Below are 23,926 nucleotides of genomic sequence, written 5' to 3'. Positions count from 1 at the left end.
AATATATTTGACTTTGGGTTTTTAAAAAATAACAGCTGGGTGGTGAAATCTGTTGCTTTATTTAGTCCAAAACAAACATGACCTCTACCCTGACAAATAAATCCATGCCCATGTATGTGTTTGATTGAATTCAACAGCTGGCCATTTTGGATATATAATGTTTCCTATTATTCTTTTATATTTTTCACAATTTATATAATTTGTATAATAAAACCTAATTCAAAGCACACATTAATGTTATATATTGTTAGTACTGGGTGTTTTTATTTTAATCTTAATTTGCATGTTTGAACAGTAAGGAGATCAGTAATAATCTTTTGGCCTATTAAAAGAACCATTTGTAAAGAAAAGCAATGAATCAATTAAATGTTGAAAAAAGTTTATTTGAATATTCTTATAACACAAATGACTCCACTTTGCAACAAATCAGTGCAATGCATTGCAGTTAATGTATGCTATGATAATCACACATACACACGCACGCACACACATACATAAAATTTTTTAAACTATAAATGCATGATAGGACTTGTATCTTTGCATATCACATATTTTGCAAAAATTCCACACAACATACGGATGCCCATTTAAATGAGCAATCTAACATTTGTTGCATTAGTTCAACCTGGCTTTCAGAATATTACAATTAAAAAAAGCACATTAAAAATGCATTAGACAAAGAAACTGTGGTAACAACTGTTGCCTACAAATGCTGTTACATCCTTCACATCTATTTGGGACTAAGGAGGCATTTCTGCAGGAAGTGACTCATGTGCCTGTATATATGATGATAGGCTGATCCACTGAGACTATGGTCCTTGTCGGTGTACCACTGAAAGCAATACCAGAATATGATTAGTGCATAGACTATAAGTCAATTCCAGATAACATCGTGCACATCTTAAATCACACTTATTTTAGATTTAATTTTGCTTATAATAGACCACGTTTTTTTTCCATTTGAAATCTTCATTACATCAACAACATCATTCCTAATATTAGCCTCACTTCCCTAAGCTAATATTTACCATCACCTCGAAGTCCACTTGCGCATCCACCAGAGCTTTGGAGATTTGTGCAGCCTGCTGGAAATGGACATTGTCTACGGGAAAGACAGAGCTTTTACTACGTGACTGAAAGCTCAAGTTTCTATCAAGGCAAACAGAGTCTATTTGTGCATGGCTTACTGTGTTACCTGGAACGCCTCTGAGAAAACGGGCTACCACATGTTCAGGTCTTATCAGAAATAGAAATGACTGAAAGAAATAACAGAACGTACCATCCGCTGTGCCATGGACCAAGAGATATTGAACATTTTTGAAGTTCTTTGCTCTGGAGGTCACTGTGGAGTTCTAGAAAATAAAAGAATTACAACAGTCTCAAGGCAGAAATGTGCCTTTACTTCACCACACAGCTAATCTGAATGATATTTACTTTGTACGAGTCGGAATTCTCAGTTGGCTTGCCCATGTAGCGTTCAGTGTAAACTGCATCTGTGGAAGAAAACTCAGTTAACACCGCAAAAGTGGATACAATGGAAACACAAAAATAAATCATGCGTATTTAACATAGGGAAGGAAAAGTTTAGATTGAATGATTACAAGCTATAGGAAATCTTAAAGATGAACTCCATCAACTTTCAAGGCTGAACGTGTCAAAATTACTAGTGTAGAGTTACAAAGAGGTGTAATCACCATCCTAGTTTTTATCTCTACTTGAGGCCAGAAGCTCAGGGTTCAATAACAGCAATAAGGAGGCACTGTGAGTAATGTAGGTTAACCACAGTTAGGTTTTGGCAGGAAAAACAACACATCTCTCTTATTCTGCTGAATGTACACTGAAATCAATTCAAATGCTGTTACTTTTTTCTGGGCTTTTACTGACTTTATATATTTTCACGCCAAATATTTCTTAAGATGATATTTCAGTCTTTAGGTGGGTCAGCTGAATAATCAGAATGATTGCTTTGCATACTGCATCATCTGGTGCATGATGGAGGATGTTGAGAAAGCACTATTCTACAAACATTTTCATCATGACTTCACTAAAGTCGTAATGAAAACAAGATTTAGAATATTCAAGACTTTTGAGTAGCTTCGCAGTGAAAAAAAAAAAGTCAGTGACTCACTGCCCAAGCCAGCAATTTTGGATACAGCATCAATATGCCCTTTCCTGCCTTCCCTGTACACATAAGGCAGGTTCTTATATTCAGCACGAAAATATTAATCACACTGAAGATGTGGAGAAAAGTAATGGATTAAACATGATACTAACACTGTTACAATACAGCTTATGTAAAGTGAAGGCCATACAAGAAAATAAGCAGCCTGTAAAATTACACTGAGCAGCTACTTTGATAGTTAAACATGTTCAACTGCTCATCAACACAGACGCACAAATGCATGTGGTTGCGTTCAACCCAACCACATGCATTTAGGCATACAGACATTGTTAAGATGACATGCTGATATTGATGGTAAATGAAAGTGACTTCGAACATGGCATGGTTGTTGATACCATACAGTCTTGTCTGAGTGTTTCAGAAACTGTTGATCTGCTGGGATTTTCCCATAAAGCCACCTCTAGGGTTTATAGAGCACTGTCTAAAAAAGAAATTATCCAGTGAGCAGCAGTTTTTAGGGTAAAAAATGCCTTGTTGATGAAAGAGATCTGATGAGAATCTGCTTTAAAATAGCCACTTGTTACAACAAACATATACAGAAGAGCATTGAATTTACAACAAATCAAATCTTGAAGAAGACGGGCTACAGTAGCAGAAGACCACACTGGTTACAAGTTTTGTCAGCTGAGAACAAGAAACTGAGGCTATAATTCACAAAGGCTCAACAAAAGTGGGCAACAGAAGAAAATGCTGCTTGGTCCGGTGTGAGTCATGATTAGTAGTTTGACATTCAGATGGTAGGGTCAGAATTTGACGCAGCATAGTTGGATCCTTCATTGTATCAACAGCTCAGGCAGTAGTGTAATGTGGTGGTAGTGTAATGTGGTGGAAATATTTTCTTGGCATACTTTGGGCCTCTTAGTACCAACTGGGCATCATTTAAATTCCACTGCCTGCCTGAGTATGGTCGGTGACCATGTTCACAGTGTGCCCATCTTCTGATGGCTGCATCCAGCAGGATAAAGCATTATTTCAGCAGTTGTTAGCAATAGTTCTTTAAAAACTTAACTGAGTTCACTCAGATGCACTCCACAGTCACCAGATCTCAATCCAATAGAGCACCTTTGAGATGTGGTGGCACAGGAGATGCCAACAAATTGCATTATGGATGCCAACAATTTTGCAGCAGCTGTGTGAAGCTGTCCTATCAATACGGACCAAAATCTCTGAGGAATGTTTTCAGCACCTTGTTGAATCTTTGCCACAAAAAAGTGAGGCAGTTTTGAAAGCAAAAGGGAATCCAAGCTACTCTGGCAAGGTGTACCTAATGAAGTGGTGGGTGAGTATGTATATGATAGGCTATGTATGCATGTTCACCCACCATAATAGTCCCACTTGGCTACTGGGGCTACTGCAATTCCACACTTAAAGAGTCCAGTTCCAGCACCCAAGGCCATTGAGGAAACATAACCACCATATGACTGAAGATCAGAACAGATTGCATTAGTAAGAACATGTAAAGTGATTATAAAGATAAAGAAAGAGGAAAAAGCAGGATAAAATACAGCTTACCCAGCCCCATATTGCTATTCTGCCTTCATCAATAAATCCCATGTCAATGAATTTCCTGTAACAGGGAGATCAGTTATTATCTGGGGCAAAACACATTTGTTAAACCAGACTACACCAGGCATTTATCTAGATGAAGACTTTTGTATGTATGTAAAAGATTACATTTCTTCAAACAACAGCTAAAGAACAACACTCATCACAGAGGTGACTGAACGTTTAGACAGACCTACCTCACAGCAGCTATTTGATCTTCCACTTCAAATGTCCCTAGGCGTCTATAGATTGAGTGCATTATTTCATCCCCTTGGTAACCACTTCCCCTTCCATCAAAGCTGGCAATGATGATCTCATGTGAACTGGAGAGGTACGTGCCCCAGTTCAGCTTGAAGCGATAGTTCACACTCTGACTGCACGGACCACCATAACTACACAAGGAGAGCAAGACAGTAAATTTACTTCTGTAAACGTTAGTGGTGTCACATGCAATTTGGAATATTGCTCACTCACACATCAATAAGAAGAGGATATTTTTTAGAATTCTTGAAATTGGGTGGTAACATCATTTGATACCAAAGATCTGTTGGCAAAAACACAGGAAAGAAGATGGAAAACGATGTTTCACATACTAGGACGTCATTACAAAACATCTGGTCAGCACATATAATGGCTGATATACTTACTGACTTACAATCATTAAACAGGCAATACAACCTTAGTTGTAATTCACCATTGTTTATGCTGAAAATGTTGCTGTTACTAAGAACCATCGTGTGTGCTCATGTGAAAAAGAGCACATTAGACATACATTCAAACACAAAGCAGAGGATTTCCATATGTCTTCAACAGTTTCTGAGATGGATTTTTCAACATGCATTTCTCACCAAATCCTCCAATCTTTAAGGTGCCATGTTTCATTGTTGGCATTTGGAATTCAGACAAACTCTTTTTCAGGTCCTTATTGTCTTGAAGAATGGCAAGCTCTGAAAACAAATAAATAAAGTAGCTGCAATGTTGTGTCCATAAAACAAACATAAAGGTGCATACTTCAAAGTGTTCATCATTGAGGAACCTTAACTTCTCTGAAACATTTTGATTTGCTGTTTATTCTTTTTTCTGGGAGCTTCGTGAATTACCTTCCTTATTTTGCACTTGAGGTGACGCGTTTAGACCACTCTGCGTCTAACTTAATGTAGCAAATGCGTTACAAAATATTCAAAACTCATTCTTCATCAGAGCATTTATGGTGCAATGATTACCACATTCTCTGTACATGCAACAGCTTCCCAAAACTGAGATGAGACACAAACCCACCCTCAGAGTTTCGAAAGCTAGTGTACTCTGTCAGTCTGCCCCAGGGCAGCTGTGGCTACAACTGTAGCTTGCCTCCACCAGTGTGTGTGTGTGAATGGGTGGATGACTGGGTGTGTAAAGCGCTTTGGGGTCTCTAGGCGGGACTAGTAAAAGCGCTATACAAATACAGGCCATTTACCATTTACCATTTACCCCCAGTTCTGGTCCCAAGCCTCGATAAATGGGAGGATTATGTCAGGAAGGGAATCTGGTGTAAAATCTGTGTCTAATCAAATATGTGGATCCATCTACTGCCATGAATCCTTGGGAAGTAAAAGAGCAGCCAAAAGTACTTGAACTTGGGCCACTATATTCGATCTACTGGCTGTATGAAACCAAAACAGCACCTAGTGCTGGTTTACAGATTTATTGCAGCCTAAAGTTAATGTGAAGTTACATATATGCTTTCAGTGGTACAACGTATCAAATCAAAGGACTTTAAAAATGAGCTTTTCAGCTATCAGCTTTTTCAGTACCAAATTAACTACGTTTTATAGAACATTTTCAAATGCAGATAAAAACACAGAGATCTTAAATACTTAAAAACTTTCTGGACTATTAAAGCCTCGCTTTTACCTTGAGATCTGATCCCATATCAACTCCATTGGAAGCACAAAATATGAATGGCTTGTATGGACAGAAGGAATAACTACAGCAAGAAAATTCTGCTGGAATATTTACTGGGTTCTTCTTATTTGACCACCTTCAAAAACAGTAGCCTTATCCTTTAATAGTATACCATGTGAGTGCAATGAGTCATTTAACAATGTGTTTGGGTTATATGAATCTGCACCTGAGCCCTTGCTGTCCATGAGTGTGTACAGGGGGAATCCAGGTCCTGGTTCAAGAAAAACAAAACAAAACAGGATACACACAAATAGAAGTGGATTACACATCAAATCGTCTGCATGCCTTCAGCAAGGATTAGTGTTCACAGATGTTCACTACCCCAAATCGGTGAGTTATTGCTTACAGTAAGAGAAAATGTGAATGGGTAACTGACCGTAGCAGTCCATTCGGTAGTAAGAGGCGTCAAAGCTGAAGTAACCTGAGTTGTACTGGCACCTGTCCTTACGCAGGTTGCAGGTGAGACACTGGGGGGCAGAGGGGCTGCTTCCAATCATAACCCTGATGAAAAAAAACAGCACGTCACCTATATAATTATCTACATATAGATTTTAACTGGTAAAAAAAGAGGACAGATGAGAATAATTCCTTACTTGTAGAGGTTTCTCTGTACAGGTATTCCTCCATACTCATTACTCACAAAATATCTGTAGAAAGGAATTTCACACACCAGGTCTTTATATTCTTACTTACATTTTTAAGATTTATACAGTTTCCCCATAAACGTATGGATTCATCACTCACATGGCATCTTTGGTTAATTTGCTTATGTAGATAACTTCCCACTTCCCAGAGGTAACAGGGGTTGCTTTGCCCTTAATTAAAGAGCTTCCTTTAGTAACTCACTAAAATCTAAACACATGATTGATATGACTGTGCAACACATTCTGCATAAAGAAAACTGGTAACACTTACATCTTTCACATAATGAATGTGTTTGTAGCCATTAGTGTCACTCATCACTTTGTAGAAACTAAGCTTATCTTCAGCAAAGAAAAGAGGCAAGGGCACGTACTAAGGAAAAAACAAAGTAATAAGTTATAGTGATACATCAAAGTAAGGTTTTAAAGAACTATATCAGTAATCTTTTGGAAACTTACATGGCCCACCCATCCAGTCTTGCTTGTTTGCTCGAATTTCTATAGATAGTAAAGACATCAGTTGCAGTTAATTAGCAGAGCATGGCCATCAAGACGATTTCCTCAGCAGAGAAGTCACAGCTACCTGTTTTTCTGTCCAGCGACTTCCATCAAAATCATAGATCTGTACAACCACATAATTCTGTCTTCTTGTGAGCCACTGCACTGCAACGCGTATATCTGTAACCCAGGTCACCGAGCACAAGATGTGATCACTGAGTAAACGCGACAGAAGGAGAAAAGGTTTTCACATAAGACAGACCATGAAGGCATCGCATTTTCCGGTAAATGATTACACATGTGCTAAATAATATACAGACCCAGAAGAAACAGAAGCGGGCGCAAACACCTGTGTGCGGTGGGATGGGTTTGTGGTATCGACAACAAAAAGTTTCACCTTAGTAAGGGGTGATCCAGCCTATACAAATACAAATATAATATTTGTGATAAACAATTATATATAACAAGAGATCTGACAATTTTTGACAATTTAAAATGATAAATTGATATTGATGGTTATATTTTGCTCATAATTCCATGTTTGAAAGTTATAGAATCCCACCTTTGGGTATGGAATGGCCACTGTCTGAGGATATTGCTCAGATCCATACCAAGAGAACTCCACTTTGTGAACTTCTGTATTATTAAACTCTGCATATGCCAAGAACTTTCCGGTTGAGGACCACCATACTGCCCCATTCGATGCAAACACCTCCTCTGAAATTATTGGAGAAAAATATTAACCCATACAGATGCACACTTTTGAAAAAGAAATAATAATGTCACTAACCCTCATACACCCAGTCAGGGACACCGTTAAGGATCTCATTCTTTTTCCCGTTGTGTGTCAGTTGCACAGCTTCATCAGCACTGACATTGGATTTGAAAAAAATGTTGAAGTCTGAAATGTAGGCCTGAAAAAAAAAAGTGGATTTCAACCATAAACATACAGCTACAAATTTATTGCAACAAAAATAAGCCACAAGTATTATAAATAAATATTTATTCAGATAAACCGAATTGCAACTTATTATTCACTGGAGACAAAAAGTACATGGTGAGCGCTTACATATTTGTTTCCGGTTGGTGCCCAGGTAAAGTACTGCACAACACGTGGAAGATTTGCAGGCGTGACAAAAGTTCTACGATGAAATATGAACACATACAGGCATAATAGTAATGTACCAACTGATGAATAAACATTTTTACAGATGATACATTTGGGGTGGGAACCAAAATTCATTGATAAAACTCACAAAAAACAGCTACTTACGAACTCTCCCTGTCATAGATCGAATATGAGGCACTGAATGAGTGTCTCCATTTCTGTAGGATTTTAACGACAAACACTTTCATTTGCAGGTTTTTCATTAGCAGAATTATAGAAATAATAATAAATAGAAAAAAAAATAATGCTTTAAAAAAAATACAAATAAAGATAGAAACGTAACTAGGTGAAATTTAACACCTCACCTTTGTGTAGTTGCTTTCAAAGGCGATGTATTTATAATCACCTGACAGCAAATAATCTGTGGCTTCAACTTGGGCCTGAAATAAAAATGACTGCATGAACTTATGGATGTGTTGCAGAATTCGTATACTAATATACATAGTAGGCTATTTAACATGCGTGACAGTATATATTAGGAAAATATTTGGTCTAAGTACAAATATATTACAAAGGTTGAATTGCTCAAATACAGCGACTCCTCCTTTGTTTCAGCATTGTGGAGAAAGACATTCCCGTCTCTTGCTTTATGCAAATACTCCTTATCTGCAGGAACAAGGATAATAGATAAGCTTCCAAGAAGTTTGTATCAAAGGTGGAGATTAATGCTACCAAAATCAGAAGGTATAGCAGAGGTTAAGTGACTGACAGTGATACCTGATATCCAATACAAATTGTAGGCTCTCCATCTAAAGGTGTCATTAAAGTAGTCATCAAGAGAAAAAGGCCTTTTGTTACCACCAGATTCTGAAATGATACACATGTGCTGCATTATTTATTTAACTTGCATGTAACGATACCAACACTCCAAAATATGTGACGACCATTTTTTTTGCGCATTTACAACTTCGTTGCTTGAATAAAGCAAACAAATAGGAAATGCGCAAACACAGAAAGAAGTCTGCTTTGAAGTAACATCTGTAGCTGCTTTTTGAAAAGAAAGAAAAGAAAAGCGACTCACGGGCCAAGGCTCTAACTTACTGTTGTAAATAACTGCTGGAATGGTTATTAACGTGATGACGACAGCCGCCCCTATCACCCCCCACATCACCTTGTTACTGCAGCCCTGCGAAAGGTGACACAAAAGTGGCAGCCTATAAAAATCCTCTGAAAGCACACAACAAGATGCTGACGCTGCAGGCTCTCCTTTAGTAACTTATTAGTCCCACGGTGAGCTTCACACTGTCACAGTAAGTAGCCATGCTTTTACACAGATTTTCTTTGTTTCCCCCCCAGTACTGATGGTAAATCGATTACTGACCATGGTCCAGATGAAGTCGCCGTGAAGCTCTTGGTTTTTTAAAATATTCCTCAAAGGCAGCTGGCGTGAAGTTTACAGTCACTTCTTGGAACATGCAGCTTAGTTAACATAACCGTACGCTTGCAAAGGTAACTTTAAACTAATGCAGCCGCATGAGAAAACGGAGCTCCGTCCCGCTTTAGTCGAAGGTTTCCTTCTCTCCTCGCTGCATTTCTGAGACCAGTCGACAGAAATGCCTCCTCGAAGTCTGCTGCCCAACTTTGAAAGAGCGCACAAGTTGCTGGTATTAGGAAGTGGCTTTTTCACTATGGGCGTAAAGTATTCACGCAACAAAACAGGACAGCTGGAAAAGCAGGTTTTTTTTGTGTGTCTACATCAATATACTTAACCATGAAGTGTAAAAAAATATTTACGTGGCTTTTCACTTAGCATACACAATGAAGTAACTGTATTTTTTTTTTTAAAATGTTGTTGATTTATTATTTAAATATGAGCATAAAGAGGAAAAATGAGATAAAAATGAGAAGGGCAGTCAGTTTTGTAATACTTTTGGATCAAACAAGCTTCCTGCTTGTGTATCCAGACAATACGATCAAGCAGGTAATATATATGTTTGCGCAAACAAGCTTAAAAGAGGCTTTTAGGAATAGCAGTGCTGTCTCAATCGTAGTGACTCACTAACCTGTGGATTTAATGGAAAATCCACAGCACCTGTTTGTGTGCGTGTGTGACAGGTGGGCTCTGAGGGGCTATCACAGACTCGGTGACTCCCATCTCATGAGACAGCCAGAGTTTGAAAGGGAAAAATATATATATACTTTATTTTCTTGCTTTGCTTTTCCAGTTCATTTAATACCAGTAACAAACCCTTACATAGAAATTAATACACTGTAATCATGCATTATTTCAACAGTAAATCCCATCAAATGCGAACATAATTGAAGAGTAAAACCCTTATTCTGCAATTTTGCACAATTCACAATAATACTTTAACCATTAAAATGATGTAAAACATTCACACTTTTTCTTTACGAACACACTTCAGTCCCATCACCATTCATTTCTCCAGTTAACAAGTAAACATTCAAAGGAAACATAACATTCACTACTCTGCTAAGGTTATTAATCCTGTGTCGGCCATACGGCAACACAATAGAAATCAAGGCTTTCTCAGTCGCTGGTTATTCTACGTGGTTATAATTCACATTGTTTCGTCATCATCCGAGTTATCGGACATGGTCATGTTGATTGCATGTTCAGCGTAGTCGAAGGCAGAAAACTTGATGGGGACTTCATTCCACTTGGTGCATTTGCTAATCTTCTTTCCATTTAAATTCACCACAAAGTTTTTCACATCAAGGCAGGGGCACTCGATCCCCTTGTACATCATCATTGAACCCCATCTCTGTAACAGAATGCAACACAACATACAATGAGTATTTTATTCTCAATGCAGGCCTAACCAAGACTAAATAAAGGCTTGCTTTTATGCCCTTTTGTCCTGTAATCTAAATTTGTGGTGAAACATGATCTCAAATTAAAGGGCTGCAGTCTTATGTCATATGACAGACTCACATTTCTCTTTGAACTAGCTTTATTGCTTATGACCAAGAGTATTAAATGTCCTACTTTTTCTAATTATGCTTAAGCATCATGTTTGTGCATATGCTGAACGACTCCTTGTTAATGCAGCAATGCTGTGTTTAGTTATCTACTAAATTGAACATTCTGAATAAGATTATCTTTTTAAGATTCACAAGAGAATTTCCAAATAATTGAAAAAGCTAAACTGAATCTACCTGTCCGCAGTTTTTACATGCAATGAAGCCGTTGGTCTCATAGTCGAGAAGACGCTCCTGAAGAGTAGTATTTTCTCTCTGAATGTAAAGTTTTCTGTAAAAAGATGCAGTAAAATTGATAATAATCACAGCACAACTACACGAGTGGAATACAGTTCAACACATACAAACGGTTAAGAACTGAATTGTAAACTGTACCTAAATTGTGGCGTCACATTGACTCTGTGCATGTTTTCGATGATCTGGATGTCGTCGCCCGTGCAGATTGGCTCGCTGCAGCTTCGGCAGCTAAACTTTACATTAGATGGGCTCTCGTTCTTTATGTCCTTCTGCTTCTTCTTCGTCATTCTTACTTTCTCTTCCATTATAGCCTGAATCTGAAACTCAGTGATCTGATGAACAAACAAACAAAAAAAGTCTCAAAGCCATGTGGGTTTTCAATTTAACTGAGACTAAAAATTCTGAAGTAAACGTACTCTTTTTTCATAGGCTGCCTGATTTAAGGATTTAATTTTCTGAATGGCTTTGTTCATCATGTTCTTGCGGTATTCATTGACGCACTCCTTTTCAGCCACCCCGGAGTTCTTCACCTCGACCAGCGTGTAACTGCTGTCCTCGGCTCTTCCTCTGCCTTGGGCCTGAGAAAGGCGATTGTGAGTGAAGGGTAGGCAACCACGTTTGTTTTACACAGGCTAATATTCCTTCAATTACTGGGTATACCACATTCAATGCTCATTATTCAACTCATTACTGACCTGAATCATAGCGATCTCGTTTGTCACAAGGCCATATCGAATAACGAAATTGCAGGCTGGTATGTCCAAGCCTTCCTCGGCTACTGTGGTAGCAATCAGCAGGTTGACTTGACCGTTGCCAAATTTTTTCAACACATCCTTTTGCTCTGCCTGATTAAAACAGATTTATAAGAGAAGGTTAAGTGTAAGGCGCAAATAATTGTGCAGGAAAATAGAGAGAAATGTAGCACTCACCGAGGTCATTGGTTTAACAACACTCTGGTCTCCTCCTCCAATGACATATGCTGATTTCACTCCAATGTCAGCAAACTTGGAGTTTTCCTGTATCCACTGATTTAGAGCAATGGCGCTGCGTCGTGTTTTGATGAAAACAATCCCTCTGGCTTCATCCCGAGAGCTGAACTCATGCAGAATTTTAGTTCTTAGTTTTGACAGGCTGTCATTTTCATACTCCGGATTCTTTGCTAGAGTTTCCAGCTCCTTCTTGTTGTCTGTCAGACACAGATTACAAAGAACTGAATTACACTTTTCTATCGCTGACATCAAAGATATGGTGTCTTTTTATGAGTTAAATATGAGGGTTTATACCTCTAGTAAGTACAGTGATAAGCAGCTTAGCTCAGCTAAACAACAGGACCGGAAATGTGGGAAGGGTTCAAATCTACCACAAAATTCACAGGTAGACTATAAATTTGTTTAAGTTGTGCCTGGTAGAAATCTGTAACGCATAGGGCTCAACTGCCAAACCATGAAGGTTCTCAAATTACCCTTTTAGGCTATCTCCACATATTCCAGAAGTAAAATGGCTAATTTTATAGGCAGTAATATAGAAAGTACAAAAATAATTTTGGTCTCTACAGCTTCTTTACCCCTGATGATGAAGGACACATTCATTTTTAGATATTGTTCTTGTTTAAATTGTACAAAGGCTTAAACTTTATTGCATTATTAGGAAATTGGATAACAAAAAGCTGCTATTTCTATGCTAAGAATCACTTTTTAGTTAATCTGAATGCCTTAACTGGAACTCCTGATAATAGTTTATTATTTTGATGAGTCCTGGAACCTTTTTAATGCATGAGACTGGCACAGAAAATGAATAATGGCTCAATGTGTATCAATCATAATAAAAGACTGTTGAAGAGGTTTTGTGTTTTAAATTTTAATATAATTGCAGGCACATATTAACTAATATCTGTGCAGTCTTTGGCTGGATCTTGCTATCCAAGCTTGCATCCATTAGCTGATAACTTATTACTTTACACTGTCGTTCAAATATGATCACATCAGCATCCAAAGTCAAATGACGGCAGCTATGATGCCAAACTCAGTATTTCAAAATGGTAGACTAATGACCATTGGCTGATGTTGCGTGGCCATGTCTGTCTTTTATATACAGCCCAAATAATTTGTCTTTTTTGTTCTGAATGCTGGCAACCACTGCAGACTTCAAAATCCTTTTTGCTTTTCATTTGCATATGTTCACAGGTGGACCTCATTTTCCGTGGACAAGTCTCGTTTAGCTAGATCCCAGTTTCACATCTATTAGCTAATTTAAGCCAAACGATATCTTACCTCACATTTACCAAAAAAAAAAAAGATTTTCCAAATCTCAGATTATAAAGTCAACAACTACTTTGAATTTTCAGGCGAATGCTTAGTTTCACAATACCTTTAAACAGATTGAAGAGGAACCTCTCAGTATCTGTGATTTGTATCTTATGCTCCTCCTCCGGGGCAGTTTTTTTCTTCATCTCCTCCTCGTAGTATTTGTTCAGGAAACTGAAGGCATCTTGCATGCGAATCGTGTTGCAGAGATTCAGGCTCTCGCTGTACTGTCGGAGGTGCTCTGCACAAACTCGTACTTTCTGATTTTCATCTTTTGCAGCTAAAATGGATCGAGACAAGTACTTTTAGACACTACACACTATGGGAGGTTGAACAAACGATAACTAGTGAAAGATGAGCGTAAAAATCTGTTTTCACCTTGTCGTTCTTTTTGAACAACCCACTGTTCGTAATTCTGAGAGCCGAGGTCACAGGTGGGGGTCAGCTCGGCATGGTTGTGGATGGCGGTCATAATTTTCTTGATTACATCACCAAAGGGATCCTAAAAAGGATATTTAGTTTCACACACATGTAATCCTGCATTAACATCAGCTGGAGTCCCTCATATGAATTAGAGTCAAAGAAAAGCTTGGCACAAAACCATGCCATGTTAAACAGCCATACCTCCCTCCTATCTTCAACAGAAACAACTATTTTTCTTTGCTCCTTTTTGAATTCCTCTTGGCGCCTTGTCATTATTCTGGAAGCGTCCAAGTTTGCACAGATCTGTGAAAAAAATACAAAGATTTATAGTGTTAAAATTAATCCCACATCTTGATCTCATGATAGAGCGTATTTCTGCTTATTTTCTGCTGCAGTGGAAACTTTATGGCTGCCTTGTGTGCATGGTCAGTGTGGAACAGTGGAAAGAACTTGGCTGAATCAACAAGTTTCTCTATGACTGAAGCAGAAAGAACTGGAGCAGGATTCTGATTAAAAAAAGATGTTGTTCACTGTGACATGTGAGTTACTTGGTATGGACACAAAGAAGCATGACTGATGACTAGTTTTCTTTCCCAGACTGTCAGATATATTAATCAGAAGCCTTAAAGACTATAGCTAACTTTAAATAATGACTAAATGTGCCAAGAATGAGTAGAGTAATATGCATGCAACACTTTTATCCACACAGGTGAAGACAGAGAAACAGTATTTACACGCAGTATGTGCTCCTCTGCTTTTTCCATTTTCGTGGCTCCCCCAACCCCTGGAGAGGCAGTCAGGCCCAGGATCTGAGGGAGGGGCACAGGCTCCTTCTGCTCCTTTACGAGCCTTTTGTTCTTGTGTTTCTGCTTCAGGTATCGCATCATTATGTGGTTGTAGACGCCTCCCTTCTGAGTGTGGTGACACTCATCTATTATAATGAGTGTCAGGTCTATATGTGCAAAAGAGAAACACATAAATGTTGCTTTGTTTCAAAAATAACATGCACGTGTCCCAATTTCTCGCTGCCACATTACTGCCAAGAGACAAAAGTGCTCAAATCTTAAAAGACTGTAATTTTCTCGACCAGCAGAGCTAATTTTATCCCATTTATTTTGCTTGTTACGTAAACAGAGGTGATTTCCCTCACAGATGCCATCTCTCTCCCAAACCTACCCACGCAAACCAGTACTTTTCTAGGAACCTTTGACACAGCAGTTTATGCCACACAATAACATATGTTGGAAAACTGTCTACTTCAAAGAACAAAAAACTAAAAAAAATTTATATAGTTTGGATTTTACAAAAGTGTAAGCAGGGTGAATTCTAATTATTCCCATGTACTAGTTTAAACGATGCAATGCAAAATCCTCCCTGGAGGAAAAAGAGAATGGAGAGTGGCAGCTTGATGTATTTTGGGTGATAGAAGCTCTCATGTGAATTTGATGAGCCACACACTGATGGCTTGAACAGACGTGTGGCCTGGAAACCAGGAGGAAAAAAAAGTACATGCTTTCAGGCGTTTCAACAAACAGCATATGTTCCACTGAGGTGGCTATTCCACCTTGGACTTGTGAGTGCCAACAGGAGTAAGCAGCAGAGTCGGAAGACTTTGACAAGATGCTATCAGGGGAGATGCCGCTCTGTCCTTTGGGTGGCTTTCCATTCCAGAAGCTGTCAGAGTTTGAAGCTTAAGCCTGGATAGATTTTAGTTAAAGAGTGTGTTTTTAAAAAAAAATACAAGAATAATGTATTAAATTTTGTGAAATTTTGTTGAAATATCATACCACTTAAGTTCACGCCCTCATCCTCTCCACTGTTAGCCCTCTCTAAGTAGTTTTCCAGAATCTGGGCAGTGCAGATGATGATGTCATTTTTCTTCACGATTTCTGTGAAAGAGATTTTGAGCTGGGAGTCTCCGCTGACTCGCTCCACTTTATATTTGTTCTTGAGAAAGGGCAGGAATTCTGCAGAGTAGTGCTGCTCAACAAGAGGAACCTGAGGGCATCAGAGCACATGAAACTTTCATGAAGTCAATGCCACAAAAGTCAAGAGATTTAACTGACAAAATTAGAAAAAGTCTTTACTGTTGTTTTTAGGATCAGAGAGCTCCTGATGATTTAAGTGTTTGTGCCAACATTAGTAAACCAGAACACATAAATATATGCTAGACTGTTTGGTTAAGGCATGGTCTCAAATTAGCTGTGCAGTAATTTAGGAGCTTCTGTTGATGTTGGTTTTTAGAGCAGAGAGAGTAAAGGCACCGGGGTTACTGTTCTGCTCTTTTTCACAAATCAAGAATCAAAAACTGTGATGATTTTCTATGTGGTTGCATTGTTTTCAAATGCAACCACATAGTTTTACAGCTGGAAAACCTACAACAGACCACATGAAGTATGTGCTGAAAAATAACAATGTTCAGGAGTGCTTAATGAGAAATGGACAGAAGTAGGTTAGCATAATAGTGCAAACCCAGAAGTATTCTATACCAGACAGACATTGTAGTACCTTGTTCACCAAGACGATCACTTTTCTTGGTTTCCCTTCAGCCTTCCTTCTGTCCAGATGTTCTTTGGTAATATAAACTGCAACTCTGGTTTTACCGCTTCCTGTGGGGAGACATACGATGATGTTTTTCCCCTCCAAGGCAGGTCCAGCGACTTCCATCTGATAATCTCGGAGAGTAATTTCTTTTTCTGGGCTTCTGGCAACTTCTAAGGCACTTCCATCTGCAAAGGAGAGCAGAGGTTCAGAATCACAAAACATCTGTCTGTGTCAGCAACCCACAATTACAGACATGACCAACAGGAAATGCCTGCTTCTCTTTGTTTTTGTTCCTGGGTAAACAGAGAACATACACGTACACTGTACAGTACATCCATATCATGTAAGATGACCTAACTTTAAAACACTTCCAATAGTTAAACCACAAACAAAGGCACCGAGTAGAGCATGTAAATCATGTTTCAGTGTTACAAGAAAACATTGTGCTCTATAAATGATGTCACTGAGAGGCACTACTTAATGCAAACCATACAACACTAGGACTTAAAAGCAAATGCTTCTCTCTATATAGTGAGTGCTATTTGATATTTCACACCAGTCTACTAATCTAAAGGTGAAAGTGACAATAAAAAGGGATGGGTTGAGGCGGACTAACATCAAGCACTATGTTTTCTTATATATGTTTTTATAATAATCAGATTACTTAGAGAGAGACATTACAAGTCATTGCTATTTGCCTTATTTCCTCTACAAGTACAATAGACTTACTATGATCCACTTAGACTCCAAGTTGCTGGCAGGCTGTTACTTATTTGCTCTGTCTAGGCAGGGGAGAATACATGGCTAAGACACCAGGAGCAATATGAATGTACCCCCTACTCTGCTCCCCTTTCCACTCAACTCTAAGTTCTTCTTCCCCCCCAGTGAGAGTTTAAACCCCCCAAATCTTATTTTTTTTTCTCAGTGCAGACAATTTTTAATGACTTGGTATGCCAGAGGTTACGGTGTTGTTTCAAGCAACTTTATGCAAGCAAATGCAAGTCTCTAATGATTAGAAAAAAGAGCTTTAATTATATTAATAAGTAAACAGTGGTCCATGTGGCCTCCTGAACTTCTGAAAGCAGTTCCCATAGAATTATTCAAGAAATAAACATAGAGCTGTTTTCAGATTCATTAGGACTGAGTATGAGCTCTGCTCATTTTAGAAAACATTTAAAAAAACAATTCTGCTAGAGACTCGCCTTGCAGGAACAATCTTTCATGTAAACTACTCTGTTAAACCCATTTACTCGCAGGCTGCAGACATCTTTGGGGCCTTTCTACTACTGAAATAACCTGACTAAACTGCAAAAGAACTAATCTGATTCAACTCTTTTCTTCCTGCTTCGCTATTCAGGGTAGAGTATTCCAAGCAGAAATGTACTTATCCATCATATAAGCCAAACACTACAGAGCCACATGAATGTAACTTTTCCTTTACATTTCCTTATACTCCAGCATATGGTTTTCATTTGAACTGCTAGCTATGCGCTGTCCTCTTTGACCTCTGTGTAGTTCATCATGATGCACACATGGAATTTGTTTATTAGTGCGAAACTGGCAGGACAGAGTTAATGTTCCACTAATGTAACCACATGTTACAACAACATTTTTCCTTTACCGTACTTCATGTTGCCTTTAGGATAAAAAATAATAAAAAAATAAACTGATCCGTAAGGCCAGCAATGTTGTGGGGATGGAGCTGGACTCCCTCAAGGTGGTGTCGGAGAGGCGGATGCTGTCCAAGATAAAGACAATGTTGGATAACACCTCCCACCCACTCCATGACATGTTGGTCAGTCACAGGAGCTCGTTCAGTGAGAGACTGAGATTACCGAAAAGCACCACTGAACGACACAGGAAATCATTCCTGCCTGTGGCCATCTCCCTGTACAACGCATCCACTTAACACACTGTTTGCTGCTACAACTACACATGTTTCTTTTCCAAATATTTATTTATAAGTGACTTATGTATGTATGTATGTATATATATGTATATATTGTACTATTCTTAGTTAGCGTATTGTCTGTCTTGTCTTAATGTTGGTTTAAAATGGAGCACTGTAACAAAAAATAATTTCCCCCAGGGATCAATAAAGTATTCTGATTCTGATTCTGATTCTGATACTCAGGATACTTTAGGGCAACTACAGCTGCACTGATCTTAGTTTGGTTATTGTGCATGACCTACTGAGGCAAAATAAAATATTTGTAATTACCAAAAACCCCTTTAAATACTTTAATTGCCTTAACAGGGTGAATAAAAGTGAATCCATCCCACCTGGCTGTGAGGGCTCCGAGTTGCTGGGCAGTTCACTGCTTGCATATAAGTCTGAAAGGACATAAACCAAAGTTTAAAAAAGTTGGTAGTTACAGTGTTAGCTGTAGTTTTAAGTGAGTAGCTACTTTTTTGTGCTGCTCTGTGTTTGCATCAGAGTTAATGATGAAGAGTTAGACTTATTTTGAGTAATTATGAACTAATCATTGCCTTCATACACGCACCGGCCTTTTTGTTAAGTACACCTTGCTAGTACACAGTCGGCCTCCTTTCGTCTTCAGAACTGACATAATTGGATTCAGTAAGATGCTGAAAACATTTCTCTGTGATTTTCCATATTAACATGATGATCATGTGGTTGCTGCAGATTTGTTGGCTGCAAATCCACGATGTGATTGAAATGCCCCACTCCATCACATCCTAAAGGCGCTCTATTGGATTGAGATCTTGTGACTGTGGAAGCCATTTGAGGACGATGAACTCATTGTCACGTTTAAGAAAAAAAAATTGAGATGATTTGAGCTTTGTGACATACCACAGTATCCTGCTGGGAGCAACATGGGTACACTGTGGTCAAGAAGGGGTGGGATGGGATGCAGGCTGTGGCATTTAATCGATGTTTGTTGGTAGTAAGGGGCCCAAAGGGTGTCAAGAAAATATGCCCCAAACCATTATGCCACCAACACCAGCCTAAACCACTGGTACAGGGCAGGCCATGTGTGAGCCTGTGCAAACTGCAGTCTCAGTTTCCTGTTCTTATCTCGCAGGAATGACATCCGCCATGGTCTTCTGCTGCTGTGGCCCATGTGCTCAACAAGGAGTTACAGTGAGGTGCTGTTGCCTCCTATCAGCAGTCTGGCAAACAAGGTATTTTCTCCCAGAAAGCTGCCACTTACTGGATATTTTTTGTCTTTTTTCTGGCCATTCTCTGTGAACCCTAGAGATGGTTACATGGGAAATTCCCAGCACATCAGCAGATTCTGAAATAGTCAGAGCTGTCTGCCTGGCAGGACAGAGTTAATGTTCCACTAATGTAACCACATGTTACAACAACATTTTTCCTTTACCGTACTTCATGTTGCCTTTAGGATACTCAGGATACTTTAGGGCAGCTACAGCTGCACTGATCTTAGTTTGGTTATTGTGCATGACCTACTGAAGCAAATAAAATATTTGTAATTACCAAAAACCCCTTTAAATACTTTAATTGCCTTAACAGGGTGAATAAAAGTGAACCCATCCCACCTGGCTGTGAGGGCTCCGAGTTGCTGGGCAGTTCATTGCCTGCATACAAGTCTGAAAGGACATAAACCAAAGTTAAAAAATTGGTAGTTACAGTGTTAGCTGTAGTTTTAAGTAAACTGAATTTTGTTTGTATTCCTTCAACCTTTTACATATTTCCGTATACGCATTAAAAGTTTAAATTTCTAGTAAAGAAATGTTAGATATATGTTAGATTAACAGTAAGAATGACACGTGTGAGCGCACTTCCTCAGCTCTCCTTAATGCTGACATTAAACAGACATGCTCTGTGTGACCTGTGGATTGATCCATAGGCTGTTCGTTCACGGTGATCTCCATGGATTCAGTGCCATCACAACTTTCAGCTGATGTTGGACTCTCCCTTGTAGCTATAGGTTTGTCTTTCAGTGATGGTTTCTTATCTGATCCTAAAAAATGTAAAAAAGGAACATTTTAGAAATGAGGAGTAACAATTTACCAGGTAACACTTTATAATACAGTACATCAATATTTGCATAAAGACAGATGTTTCACTTTACTTGAGTAGGTAAACAGTAATGGCAAACCAGTCCCTGAGTATTAAGGAATTACCTTACAACTATTAAATCTGACATTTCACTTTACTTAAACCGACAGAGAAATAGAAGGTACTGGTGAAAATACTGAGAAGAAAACAACTGATCAGAAATTAAATATGATGTTTTGTTTTGCTTTGTTAGTAATGGTAAAGTAATTTTGCAGTAAGAAGGAACTACTGAGTAATTACTTAGTGTGATGCATGAGGCAACAGGAAAATAGTAACTAATGGTGAAGTAATTATTAATAAATGAGTAGCTACTATTTTGTGCTGCTCTGTGTTTGCATCAGAGTTAATGATGAAGAGTTAGACTTATTTTGAGTAATTATGAACTAATCATTGCCTTTATGCACGCACCGGCCTTTTTGTTAAGTACACCTTGCTAGTACACAGTCGGCCTCCTTTTGTCTTCAGAACTGACATAATTGGATTCAGTAAGATGCTGAAAACATTTCTCTGTGATTTTCCATATTAACATGATGATCATGTGGTTGCTGCAGATTTGTTGGCTGCAAATCCACGATGTGATTGAAATGCCTCACTCCGTCACATCCTAAAGGCGCTCTATTGGATTGAGATCTTGTGACTGTGGAAGCCATTTGAGGACGATGAACTCATTGTCACGTTTAAGAAAAAAAAAAAGAGATGATCTGAGCTTTGTGACATACCACAGTATCCTGCTGGGAGCAACATGGGTACACTGTGGTCAAGAAGGGGTGGGATGGGATGCAGGCTGTGGCATTTAATCGATGTTTGTTGGTAGTAAGGGGCCCAAAGGGTGTCAAGAAAATATGCCCCAAACCATTATGCCACCAACACCAGCCTAAACCACTGGTACAGGGCAGGCCATGTGTGAGCCTGTGCAAACTGCAGTCTCAGTTTCCTGTTCTTATCTCGCAGGAATGACATCCGCCATGGTCTTCTGCTGCTGTGGCCCATGTGCTCAACAAGGAGTTACAGTGAGGTGCTGTTGCCACCTATCAGCAGTCTGGAAAACAAAGCATTTTCTCCCAGAAAGCTGCCACTTACTGGATATTTCTTTTGTCTTTTTCTGGTCATTCTCTGTGAACCCTAGAGATGGTTACATGGGAAATTCCCAGCAGATCAGCAGACTGTGAAATAGTCAGAGCTGTCTGCCTGGCACTAACAGCTATGACACACTCAAAGCTATTGAGATTACTTTCCTCATTCTGATGCTCGTTTTGAAGCAGGTTATATTAACCATGTCATGAGCTGCTGCCATGTGACTGGCCAACACGATATTTGCATTAATGGGGAGTTAAACAGGTATACCTAATAAAGTGGCCAGTGAGCGTATATACTAATGCCTTCTAGAATGTTTTAAGTTAATGATGATTATCTTTTTCCATAAATATGGTTATTCCAGGATTATTTGAGGTTATTTGGATAACTGTTTAGTAAAATGATAACTTGTTATTTTCCATTGTTACACTAGTCTACACCAAGAACATGGCTTTAAATGTAATAAAGACTATAACTAAAACTCTTAATCATAATTAATCATCCCAATTTTAATTAGTGGGATTGTTGCAAAGCAATGATCACAGTATATTTACTAATGCAGTTGGATTAAAGATACTGAATTCCCTCTGTAGTTGTAATCACTTATGTGCACATGTTTTATACAATCTGTCTATATCTCACCACTGAGACTTCTGTGTCCCAAACTTCCCTGATAGTATTTGGTGTATTGGGTGTGTATCTTCCAGCGTAGTTCAGTTACCTTCGTTGCCAGTCAACTCATTATAGAGCACATGGTGTTCAGTGTCTTTAAGAACTTGAAGAAATGTTGAATACCATCCTGGTGGACATTTGATAATTCTTCTTAAAAGTTCCCTTGCGCCACTCCTGCGTCCCCTGTTGACTATTTCAGCCGTAATCTAGATGACAAGTGTAATGAATAAAGTCAGTTTGCTAAGCAATCAGAGAAAGGCATTGCCACCAAAAGGATGAGCGGCCTACATTTGTCTGCCATCTAGTGGTCAAAGACAGAAAAGACATGTTTTGGGAAACAGTTGGAAGAAAAGGTAAATACTGAAGCTATACTGATACTTTCGAGGTTTTTCACACCAGTGAAATTAGTGTGAATACACACAGTGAACCTTTGACACTTGAATATTTTCTCTCTTACCACCAAAGCTCATGTGCTAAGCAGCATGCAGATAAAGCAGTAGTAGTTTTGAAAGGTTGGTTGCACTATAATGTACTTACTCTGTCGCGCTCATCTTCGGTGAGCAGTCTTTTACTGAAACAGTGTGCACACACTGTTTCTGTAGCCATGTCTGCAAGGCTGGGAATAAGTAAGTGAATAAGTCGGACACAGTTTTCATTCTCTGCCTCAGCTTCGGGAGTTGGGAGATTTAACTGCATGTAGTCAGCTGCGAAGTTACAGCCCCCGTTATTCAGTGCGTCAACGAAGGCAGTGAACCATCCGGGAGTATGTGGCTTCTGAACTACTGCGTTAATAAGGTAGTCCGCAGCCGAAATATCACCATCGTTTCTGGCCTTCTGCCTGATCCGTTCCTTTTGCTCGTTTTCGATAAAGTCTATAAGATCCAGGACCCGATCCACCACAATAAGCTCCTTCAGCCTCGGCCTCAAGCAGTCGATCAGGCACTCGCGCATTTCATCCGTTTCAGACTCCATCGGTACTCACTTAACCGATAACAGATCACTAAACTGGCTCCTGCGTTGCCTAAAACTACATTCACAGCAAACGCGCTGATTCACGGTGCCTTTATCGAGGAAAATGGAGCTCTTTCACTTTCGTTTCTCCCAAGCAGTCAACATTTAAAACGGCCACTGGGTGTCACTAACGGACCACAGTAGTTCCAATAGATCAGAAAGTGACCTAAATTGACTTTTTGTAAATCGTTTATCGTACACAGTATTATTGTAACATTATTGTAGTGAACTTTCTGCATTGGCGACCATAGCAACACCTTTCTAGTACTATTGCCTGGTAGGCCAAAATCTGACCTTATATAATTCAAACTTTGAAGCACAGAGACCAGAAAAGAAAGGGAAAACGAATATTTCAAAAGCGAAAACTTCCAAGCAACTCATCTCTACGTCACGAGTTATTTTGGTCCATCCCCGGTTTCTTTTCTCCACCCTGAAAACTCTGTTATTGTTCTTTAATGTAGCGATAGAGCCAGCCAGCCAGTTGTGCCAAAACGTGATCATCTTGTTTGCCTATACTATGAAATATATGTCAAAAATATCGATATCAGAGAGAATATTTCTGTCACGAGGTAGAAGCTACAATCAGTTTTTGGCGAAACAACTTTTATATAGCATTTATTTATCAATGTAAAACGCTCACTGACGTTAAAAATGCATTTTTAAAGAGAGACAAGGGGGTTACAGAAATTTCAA

General features: G+C 38.9%; 2 protein-coding genes and 1 long non-coding RNA gene across 4 annotated transcripts; 1 reads left to right on the top strand and 2 right to left on the bottom strand.

Moving 5' to 3' along the window:
* Positions 1-379: 379 nt before the first annotated feature.
* fap (fibroblast activation protein, alpha) lies at positions 380-9,576 on the bottom strand. 2 transcript variants are annotated; one of them, XM_085383859.1, is made up of 26 exons: positions 9,300-9,576; positions 9,020-9,104; positions 8,696-8,785; positions 8,490-8,584; positions 8,284-8,358; positions 8,084-8,136; positions 7,880-7,952; positions 7,601-7,724; positions 7,373-7,527; positions 7,131-7,228; positions 6,896-7,025; positions 6,772-6,810; positions 6,587-6,685; positions 6,416-6,486; positions 6,265-6,318; positions 6,048-6,172; positions 5,838-5,882; positions 4,576-4,674; positions 4,202-4,271; positions 3,925-4,119; positions 3,695-3,749; positions 3,504-3,603; positions 1,435-1,493; positions 1,280-1,352; positions 1,029-1,102; positions 380-832 (listed from the first exon to the last, which is right to left on the bottom strand). In XM_085383859.1, the coding sequence occupies exons 1-26, from the start codon at positions 9,300-9,302 to the stop codon at positions 731-733; spliced, it is 2,241 nt and encodes a 746-aa protein (XP_085239985.1). In that variant the 5' UTR covers positions 9,303-9,576; the 3' UTR covers positions 380-730. The 2 variants fall into 2 exon arrangements, 1 of the variants encoding a protein (XP_085239985.1); XR_014907855.1 differs by lacking the exons at positions 380-832; positions 3,504-3,603.
* LOC146651194 (uncharacterized) lies at positions 9,108-21,689 on the top strand. The gene is made up of 3 exons (XR_014907856.1): positions 9,108-9,228; positions 19,476-19,575; positions 21,428-21,689. It is a non-coding gene; the product is annotated as an uncharacterized LOC146651194 (long non-coding RNA).
* Positions 9,789-23,330, bottom strand: ifih1 (interferon induced with helicase C domain 1). The gene is made up of 17 exons (XM_085383858.1): positions 22,760-23,330; positions 22,272-22,428; positions 20,247-20,378; positions 19,954-20,004; positions 18,712-18,762; positions 16,393-16,613; positions 15,672-15,882; positions 14,619-14,836; positions 14,086-14,187; positions 13,840-13,963; positions 13,526-13,741; positions 12,088-12,344; positions 11,854-12,003; positions 11,575-11,736; positions 11,297-11,490; positions 11,099-11,192; positions 9,789-10,704 (listed from the first exon to the last, which is right to left on the bottom strand). Exons 1-17 carry the CDS (start codon positions 23,192-23,194, stop codon positions 10,501-10,503), a joined length of 2,979 nt encoding a protein of 992 aa, XP_085239984.1. The 5' UTR covers positions 23,195-23,330; the 3' UTR covers positions 9,789-10,500.
* Positions 23,331-23,926: the final 596 nt, after the last annotated feature.

Source organism: Rhamphochromis longiceps, linkage group LG16 (assembly GCF_057381845.1).
Source record: "Rhamphochromis longiceps isolate RC_006_pf linkage group LG16, R_longiceps_female_GT1.1, whole genome shotgun sequence".
NCBI classification, from domain to species: Eukaryota; Metazoa; Chordata; class Actinopteri; order Cichliformes; family Cichlidae; genus Rhamphochromis; species Rhamphochromis longiceps.
The sequence above is the reverse complement of the archived record's forward strand: the minus strand, read 5'-3'. Positions and strand labels throughout refer to the sequence as shown.

Coding starts and splice junctions, on each gene's coding strand:
- fap (XM_085383859.1), bottom strand. Junction 7,953..8,083: donor ATCTATGACAGGGAGAGTTC/GTAAGTAGCTGT, acceptor ATTTCATCGTAG/AACTTTTGTCACGCCTGCAA. Junction 4,675..5,837: donor CATGGACAGCAAGGGCTCAG/GTGCAGATTCAT, acceptor ATTTGTTTTCAG/AGCTTGCCATTCTTCAAGAC.
- ifih1 (XM_085383858.1), bottom strand. CDS start 23,194: ATGGAGTCTGAAACGGATGAAATGCGCGAGTGCCTGATCGACTGCTTG. Junction 11,737..11,853: donor ACGAGATCGCTATGATTCAG/GTCAGTAATGAG, acceptor CGCCTTTCTCAG/GCCCAAGGCAGAGGAAGAGC. Junction 11,491..11,574: donor AGGCAGCCTATGAAAAAAGA/GTACGTTTACTT, acceptor TTTGTTCATCAG/ATCACTGAGTTTCAGATTCA.